Source organism: Lucilia sericata, unplaced genomic scaffold, assembly GCF_015586225.1.
Source record: "Lucilia sericata isolate MDLA Ls3-8-SP2 unplaced genomic scaffold, ASM1558622v1 Contig000318F_arrow, whole genome shotgun sequence".
Lineage (NCBI taxonomy): Eukaryota > Metazoa > Arthropoda > Insecta > Diptera > Calliphoridae > Lucilia > Lucilia sericata.
In genome coordinates this window covers 322,961-332,500 of record NW_023994342.1, presented here as the reverse complement: position 1 = coordinate 332,500, position 9,540 = coordinate 322,961, and the positions used below count along the sequence as shown (strand labels likewise).

Genomic DNA, 9,540 nt, shown 5'->3' with positions numbered 1-9,540 from the left:
ACCAGAATGCTGATTTGAATGATCACTCATTGTGGTACAATAAGTACTCAATGCAAGGGTTCTAATAGAAAGATAGTCCATTTAAATAAATAAGAAGACATTTTTTAAAAATTAAATTTTAAAAAAATCACTGATTTTGACTCATTAAATACTTTGTAATCTTTTTTTATTTCAAACAATTTCCTAGCAATTTAAAGAATTCCTATTTAAGATTAATTTAAAAAAAAAAAACAATTTTCTCAAATTATTTATTATTCAACGTGTTTAATATATATTTTTTGATTTGATACTGTAAAGTTATATGTAGAAAAATATTAGTCCATTCAAGCCTTAAAATCTATTTACATACATGTTATATATCATGAGCAATACAAATTACTCCAAATTCTTGGGAGTACTAGAAACCCATGTAAGTATCAAAATCGGATAAATTAGAATTTACTAATTTCCGCCTTAATGGTAGGACTGTTTAAACGTGTATGTCCTCAAACCGATGGCAGCCACCAAAACTATAAAAATAATTTCCACCTTTTGAGCCCTTTATCCAAAGTACATCTATGGGTTGTACTTGATCGGAGGATTTTTCATTCTATAAAAAACAAAACAATTAAGCAAAAGAATATAAAAAAATTTATGAACAAACTCACCTTTATAGTTTCCATTAAAGACTTAACTTTTTCTTCATCCAGTACGGAGGGTATGGGTCTATGTATAACACTCATGGGAACTTCATGTATTTCATCTATGCTAGCCGAGTGAACACTTTTATCATTATAAGAATTTGTTGTAGACATTTTTGTTTTGTTGTTATTAATAAAATGTTCTACAAATGGAAAAATAAACAACGTTAGTACGATCACCTTTGAAACAGACAAAATAATGAAAGTGTGTTATTGGAATCTCTTCTCCTTGGACAACCCCTTGAGAAAATATTCAAATATATAAAAAAAAATTGTTTACTTGTTTGTTTGGTAGCGAAAGATCGTCTGCTCACTTGCAAAACCAATTTTGTAATGATTTCCATTCAAAGACCGCTTTATTCAATTGCTGCTGTTTAAAAAATACATAATATCGTACAGTAGTATAAATAAACACTCCTAGAACTTGTTTTTGTTGTTTTGCTTTTTTTTTTTGTTAAAAAATATTGTTTTTAAAATTTATACTTTAATTACAATTATCTACATATAACAGCCGAGAGTGTTAGTGAGGTGTTAGAAGAGCATACAAAATAGCTATTGGCTCCGTTTGTAGCCAGTTTACCTCACCACCTAATGTTAATAAACGCTGAACTTTTGGAATAATAATAATTAAAATATATTTAAAAATCACTGCGCTATGATAAACTCCTGTCCAATACAAAATAAATATTTATATAAATAAATAAGTATAAAATAAAAAAATAAAATTGCGTTTTGCATTTTATTTTTTTTTTTTTGTTTATTTGTTTTCTTCTCTAATCAGCTGTTGGTATAGGTTGGAGGAGTAATTTACTCTACCTCTCTTGCCCTTGGCTAATGAGTTTTTTAAAATCCTATAGCTGGTCAATAACACCAGTCCCAAAACAAAGATAGTATGTATTTCTCTTGACTTTAATGTTTCTTAAGATAAGTTGGAAAAAGCTTTTTGTAAAAAATTAAACAATAATATGTTTGCTAATGATAAGAATTTAATTTTTTATGAGTTTATAGTGATAATTGTGGAACTAATTCATATACAATTTAAGATGAACTGTTAGTACTCTCTAAAAATTGTAAATTTAAAATATTACAATAATACTATTTAAGAAAATTACCTGTATTTGTAATTATTGGTCTGAAAGTTTTCGTACTTAATGTTATTAAGATATTTTGGAATTTTTAGTGACTACTATATAGGGGGTATGTGTATCAATATTTTTTGCATTATCATTTTATGATGGCTATTACTCATCGTCAAAATAATAATAAAAAACTATATTTTACGTCACTAAAAAGCTTTAGTACAAAATTGTTTCTGTTGTTCCATACTGAGAGTTAATTAAAGATTTTATCTGTTAATGTTTTTAATTTTCGATAAGTTTACAAATTTTTAGTTGTAATATCTTTAATCTGGTCAAAAAGTAGGTGTATGTATTATGCTTTCAAAAAGTAATAATAATTAAAAAAAAATTACTTAAATATAAAGAAGTTTTCATATTTGGATCGGAAAATTATCTAAAAATATGGGCAATTTTGTGTCAAGTGACCCAATTTTTAAAATCGATGTCTTCCGATTTGAATGAAATTGCCACAAAGGTTAGTACTATTGGATAATAGGCCAGACACATTTCAAATGAGTGTAACTTTTCACCTATTGGTCCTAGCAAAAATTGTCCAAAGGAGTTCAGTGCCCCGTTTCTGTAATTCTCGCATCGAGAAAATCTGTCGAAAAATTCATGATCATCTTGTGTAAAACAGGGTGAATACAAGAAATTTGAAAATTTCTTATTAAATTTTAATGAGTACATTTTAAAAATAATCGGAGTCACACTGTTAAAAACTGGAAGACTATTATATTTTAAGTTTTTTCTCGATTCGAGAAAATTACAGAAACGAGGTACAGATAGCTATTAATTCATTGTATTAAACATTTTCAAATTATGAAGCAAATCCGACAAAATTTCGCATAAGTCAGTTTTTTTATCTCCTCAAATTAAATTCTGATTAATGGCGGAAACCAAAAAATGGTACGCTTTTACAAATTTTACATGTCGAAGGTACCCCCTTTACATGTACTTTGAGCCCCCATAGCGCTGCCCCTAGAGTATTTGTGGAATCCATTTTCATAACTTAAACTCGAATACTCCTTTTCTAGGCTTGTGTCAAATTTTATTCCGATCAGACTAGCCGTATAGAAATACCAGATGTATTTCCAAAAAATTTCCGTTCTGCCCCACTGTGCATCGCGAATTAATATTGTACATTCTTTAGTACCGTCAAGTTTTTAACTAAGACAGTTTAATTGATTTCCATGGTTTTTGACCAAATTTGAATGAAAAAGTATGTTTTTTTTATTTTACAGAGCAAAATATTCGATTAATCGATGCAAAAAATCAATTTCAGTATAAAATTGGTAGTGTAGAATCGATCACAAAATAATCGTTTTTTTACAGCAATAATCGATTAATCGAAGCCGATTTACCATTCCCTAGTCAGAAACCTTCGCTGAAATAAGACTATGCCTAGCCGCTGACAAAATTTTTAAGCTGCCGACGCCGCCGAAAAGTTCCGAGTAGAATAGGCAATCAAAACCAAAAAGGATAATTTGTCATTCTTCCGCTGTAGCACTACAAAAATTATGTATGATGCTGCTAATCCCTTATGAATCCAAAGTACCCAAAGTGAATTAAATTATTAAGAATACAAGCAGGCTTAAGAGTCCAGGTTTATGCCACAATTTCAGGCATTTAACTTTTAATACCATTTTTAAAACACAGTTGAAGACAAAAACGGCTTACAGCTATTATCAAGCTGCCGCCGAACATTTTAGTGTCAGCCACCGCCGTCGTTAATGTTTGTCGGCGTAGGTTTCTGGTAGTAGTATTAGAAAAATAAGAACAAGAAAAAAAGAAGCAGTTGTGGAAAATTTGGAAAAAGGAAATAAAATTCAAAGAAAAATTGCAGAAATCTTTATTACAAACGATAAGAAATAGTGTATATGTCGTGAAAAATTGGGACAATCAAGGAAAATTGTATAATTTCTGAAAATTATTTAACAATTGGAAGCTGAAAAGGCATTTTCCAGCAAAATGAGTGTGCTAACATATCCACCCACAAATGAAGAGGAAATATTTCGCCATTGTACCAAAGAATGCGGCATCATAACATCTACAGAGGATCAGCAATATTTTGCGCTTGGATGCCTAACATGTTCGGAGAAATTTATGTATTTCGACGCTTTCATAGAACACATGCAAACAATGCATGTTTCCTATGACAATAGTGGTGGTAGTGTTTATGGCCGTAACTCAAACAATGGTGAAAGAAGTAAACTTAAACGACGTCTGGAACATGATAGTGAAGAAGATTTGACGACAATGCTACTGCCACCGGTGGTAATGATTAAGGAGGAAAAGATAGATGAGGATGATGATGGAAATGTTAGAGAATTTTAAGTAGTATTTGTGTTAAATATGTTTTAATATTTGTTGTTGTTGTTTTTCTTAAAGGGAGCTCTTATACAAAATGAGCCTTTGGCTAACGATGATGATGATGATTATACCGGAGGTTATTACAGTGTTAAACAAGAGCAAACAGATCCGGAAATCAGTATGGAAGTTGGCGATTCCAGTTATATGGGTGACTCATTTGGTAGTTACAATGATGAATATGCCGGTGACGACGATGACCTAGAACAAAGTAATAATGGTGATGACACCAACTATGATGATTTAGTTGAAGAATCTTTATTGGAGGTAAGTTTGAAAGAAATTATTTTTTTTTTTTTAACTTAACATTTTATAAGATAGCTAATAATTCAGAAGTATACCTATTAGATTTCGATATATCAATATGTCTTTTCGAAAAAGGACAAAATTGAATTAAATGGATATATGTATTCCGAATCTAATTGAGATATTGGCTTGGAGTTTTTTGTAAGATCAAAAATTAACTTTTTAAACAAAATTAGTTTGAGATATATTTGGAGTAAATTGTTCCTGATACCTATGAACGTATTAAAACCTCCATAAAATATAACTAGACATTGAGATAATGGGGGTAAAAACCAAACAGTAAAACAACTTATCAAGTCCAAAATAAATATTCCAGTTCCAAAGAATTGAAGCAGAAGTACCAAAAATGGTATTTTTTACAATTTTGCCATAGGGTCTACATTTTATATGGGTCTGGGAAAGTACTTTGGTCCCAAATAGGGAACACATCTTTGTTTACAAAACTGCTTTCTGATTTTTGACCGCATGTTTGAGATTTTAGAACATGTATCCTAAAGTAGAAGTTTTGATAAAATGTAGGTCAAATTCGGAAGGACGTAGAAGCAATATATTAAAAAAATAGAACATATGACACAAAACTTTAAATTTTATCCCAATCGGACCGGTCGTATACAAATGCAGGATTTATTTAAAACAAAATGTTGTTTGTAAACTAGAAACGCAAATAAGGACTTAAATACGAGGATTTAAATTTTAAAAAATATAATCCCAGGATCTGATACAATCCCAATATTTTTTGTATTATTTATCAAAAATAATAATTGTTGTTATTAAAGCTCTAGAGGAAGGAAAAATCCCTGAATATTCCATGAAGTTTTTTATTTAAAAAAGGTGTAATTTAAAATAGATTACTGCAAAAGTTAAGAACAAGAACATCGTTATTCTATTTTCTAAATCTAATTTTTTTTTCCAAAATTTCATAAAATTGTTGATTATAACTTGTAAAATTAAAAAAATATATATTAAAACAATTCTGTATTAATTTCAAAATACAGAATACCGCCTCAGTTGGCGTCACCAGTCATATAAAAGATCGCAAAATGATACAATTTCTTATTGACGCCTATCGTCGTAATACATTTCTGTGGGATCATCGTCACCCACAATTTCGTGATCGTGTGCGACGCAGTCAATTTATTGACTACATAAATTCCGAATTCAAAAAACGTTTCAATCTTACTCTCGCTAAAGATGCTGTCACTCGTAAGTGGGACAATTTACGTACAGTCTATAAACGTGAATGCAATCGTATGGCTTTGGAAAAGACAAACGTCAGTACATTGTGGTATTTCAAAGAATTACATTTTCTTAATCGTCTCTATGGTGGTAATCAAAAAATATCGGATGCTGTTGTTAAGGAAACCGTATATCGCAGACGTTATTCAGCTTTATGGAATGATATTTCTACCAATAAAATGCTACAGTTACTGAAATGTTATCCTTGCTTCTATGACAAATACAATATAGATTATCGTAGTAAAGAGAAACGTGGAGAAGCCCTTCAAAGAATGGTCAATGAATTGGTAGGCTATATTGATGTAACAACTATACAAATTTCCAAGCGTATTTCCCAATTGCGTTTTGATTATTCGAAACAAAAACAAGAACGTTTAATGTGTGAAATGAGTGGAAGAGCCTTTTCGCCCACATACAGTTATTATGAGGCTATGTTTTTCATGGATAATGATATAGCACCATTTAAATGTGAACACTGTCCCATGATTTTGAATTCACCACGTGAACTGGACACCCATTTGCTAACACACCAGCATAAAATACAACAGCAACCTCATCCTGTGTCTGGAGCTTCAGCATCAAAATTATACCACTCTGGAGTTGGTGGATCAAATATGGGTGGCTCCAACTACTATTGTCCAGTTTGTCAGCTGGGCTTCAATGATTTAGAACAATACACACGTCATAAGCAAATACATCCTGCTCTGAAAGAAGTTAAATATCATTGCGACTTGTGTACGGCCAGTTTTCGTGAAAAGAGCAATTTCGACGAACATATGCGAAGGCATAATGACGAACTTCTATTGCCTGATTTAACATCTATGAACCCGGATGATGGTGAGGAAGAATTAATAACAGACGACAGAATAGCCAACAGTTCACCCACACGATCAGATGATGGACGTGGTTTTCGCTGTCACTATCCCAACTGCGCTAAACAGTTTACTACACGCAACACTATGATGGATCATGTCAAGTCACATTACAACGAGGAGGAATTCAGCTGCGATATCTGTGGTAAGGTATTTAGATCTATTAAGAATTTACAAAATCACAAACAAATTCACGATGCTGTTAAGAAATATATTTGTAAAATATGTGGTTCAGCTTTTGCCCAGGCGGCTGGTTTATACTTACATAAACGGCGACACAATCGACAACAACTAGAACGTACTTAAGCTTTTTAACAATTTTTCTTAAAACTTATCATTCATTACTGCTATATATTATTAATTTTAGTTTTTGTTTGATTTATTCTCTAAGTGTGCACAAGATATTTATGTAAGATTATATAGGCCTCATTCGTAAACAAATTTTAAATTTATCAAAAGTTTTATAAAACTAAAATTTTATATGGAAATTTTGTTTAATACAACTTTGATAAACTTTTAACTTGATTGTGAAATAGGCAATAAGAGAGTATTATAGAACTCTAGAAAATATCAAGGACAAACAAACATTCTATTGCTTTTTTGTTCTTGTCTTACTAGTTATGTACTTTTATATTTAATTGAACAGTTATTAAATTATTATTTAACATGGTCCTAATAATAATGACTTTTTTATTATGACAGAACTGTTGATTTTTCCAATGTTTTTAAACATGAATGTGTTGTTTGTTGATTTTCGAAAATATCTGTTTAAAAAGATTTGTATGAATGTTTGTCGATTAGGTGGAATTAAGCTTTACTCCATTTGGGTTTCTTGTTTTTAAAGAGAGTAATATTTTCGGTGTGAAAACGATTCTTCCGATTTCTTTCAAAACTAGAACTTTTTCTTTTGCCCTTATATTGAATCTTCATGTATGTTCTGAAAATCAAAACATATGGGGTTCTTGCCGGTTTGTACCTATTAGTTGGGGAAATTGTCGGTAAATAACTTTTCCATTTTTGGGTATTCAATACTATAATTTCAAATCTTGGTCTAATCTATATGAATGTTTAAATTTATTTTTCTATGTTGATTAAACATAATTAATTTTTTATTATTCAAATGATTTAATTTTTTCTAAACGAAACTGCGTACCAATGGTAGCTTTGTTTACTTACCTCCGTTCTAGTACTAGGTAATTTAGAAGAACTTCTTGTGATCATTGGTATGAACTGGTCAAACTATGGTTTTTTTTTGAAATTTTATTAAATTTTAAAAAATTTCAATAAAGTATCTAAATGTACATATATACGTGCAAACAAATAATTGAATATAACCAAGTGTGTGATGAAAATCGATTTATTGTAGGACATTTTCTAATCTGTACTTAAGACCATTTATTAATGCGGAAAAATACCCAGCAAAAATAATTGATGTCATACTTTACAAACGACATCATAATCACATCCAAAAATGCGATTACATATTTTTCGCTTTTATAAACCAAATATTTCCTTACAAAATGAAAAAGTCACTATAAATAACATATTCGAACTACATAAAACTTGGATAAAAATCTAACGAAATTTATATAAGCAAGTCATTTAAAGAATAAGACTAGATGTAGTTCAAATTACAATATCCCTCCAAATACACGCTAATGTAAAATTTATAGGTTTTTCACCAAAATTGGAAGTACTTCAAGTATGTTATTTGTGGTGAAAATTCTACTTCTTTTTCCTCACTTTTTTTTGCTGGGTATCTTTGAAATTCAACAATAATTCGTGTTCAAGAAAACTTGTTTTGAAATTTCTTAATTTTTTATTAATCTTGTTTTAATAAATGAAAGAATTTCAAACATAGACAAAACCCACATACTAATATATAGTCTAGTCTATGGTCTAGTCTATAGTCTAGTCTATAGTCTAGTCTTTAGTATAGTCTATTCTATAGTCTAGTCTATAGTCTAGTCTATAGTCTAGTCTATAGTCTAGTCTATAGTCTAGTCCAGCGGTTCCCACCGTTTTTTACTTCGCGGACCCCTTGAGGAATTTATTTAATTTCACGGACCCCCATACATATTTTGATATCTTATTGTTATAAATAACACTGTGATACAAAAGTGAAGAAAAATAAAATGCAGGCGTTCTCATATACCAATTCTATTTCGTTATAGTCCATAGAGTACGAATATATTTTTAGTTTTCCCCTATCACTTCGTTAACTTACTTTTTAAGAGCAAAAGATGCGAAAAAGAGCCATTTTTGAAGTTTTAAATTTGAAAAATCATAAGTTTAGTAGTAGTTTTCATCCGATTTTCAAATCCGATATTTTTTTTTAATGATACAAGTGTTGCCGTTTAAGTAAAGAAACTCACACTTTTTTAAAAAAATTTCATTTTCATCATGCTCTACTTTGACCTTGAGGCAGTGAGTTCATCTTTTATTACTTTCCTGAAGAATCACATAAAGGAAGGTTTCTAAAACTTGTTATTTCATAAAAATCTATGAAAAACTGGATGATTTATGCCAATTTTTCTAATAGCATGTTCCTCGAATTTTTGGTTTTCTCCATACAAATTAATTTTTGTACAAAAATGTTTATAAACATTTTTTAAACTTGTTACAAAGAAAACCAGAAACATGAACGTTTTTGTATGGAAGAAATATGCTATATTTTTATAAAACTTAGCACAACTCATAACCTTTTTCATCGATTATCATAAATTGACCATCATTGGAAACCCAACTTAATGTGCCTTTTTTCAAATGTAATAAAAGCTAAAGTTACTGCTTCATGGCCAACGTAGAGCAGTATGAAAATTAAAAATTGTGAAAAAATGTGAGTTTTTTTACTTAAAAGGCCGTAACCAAGACATTAATCATAAATTTTGGATTTATTTTTTTGGGTTGAAAGACAACACTTGTATCTTTAAAACAAAATATCCAATTTGAAAATCGGTT

General features: G+C 30.0%; 2 protein-coding genes across 2 annotated transcripts; one reads left to right on the top strand and one right to left on the bottom strand.

Moving 5' to 3' along the window:
• Positions 1-290: 290 nt before the first annotated feature.
• On the bottom strand, positions 291-1,424 carry LOC119603626 (putative sulfiredoxin). The gene is made up of 3 exons (XM_037955725.1): positions 961-1,424; positions 648-823; positions 291-589 (listed from the first exon to the last, which is right to left on the bottom strand). The coding sequence occupies exons 1-3, from the start codon at positions 1,022-1,024 to the stop codon at positions 470-472; spliced, it is 360 nt and encodes a 119-aa protein (XP_037811653.1). The 5' UTR covers positions 1,025-1,424; the 3' UTR covers positions 291-469.
• A 2,107-nt stretch (positions 1,425-3,531) lies between these two features.
• LOC119603623 (zinc finger protein 879) lies at positions 3,532-7,252 on the top strand. The gene is made up of 3 exons (XM_037955722.1): positions 3,532-4,117; positions 4,187-4,432; positions 5,467-7,252. The coding sequence occupies exons 1-3, from the start codon at positions 3,767-3,769 to the stop codon at positions 6,883-6,885; spliced, it is 2,016 nt and encodes a 671-aa protein (XP_037811650.1). The 5' UTR covers positions 3,532-3,766; the 3' UTR covers positions 6,886-7,252.
• The last annotated feature ends 2,288 nt before the right edge of the window (positions 7,253-9,540 follow it).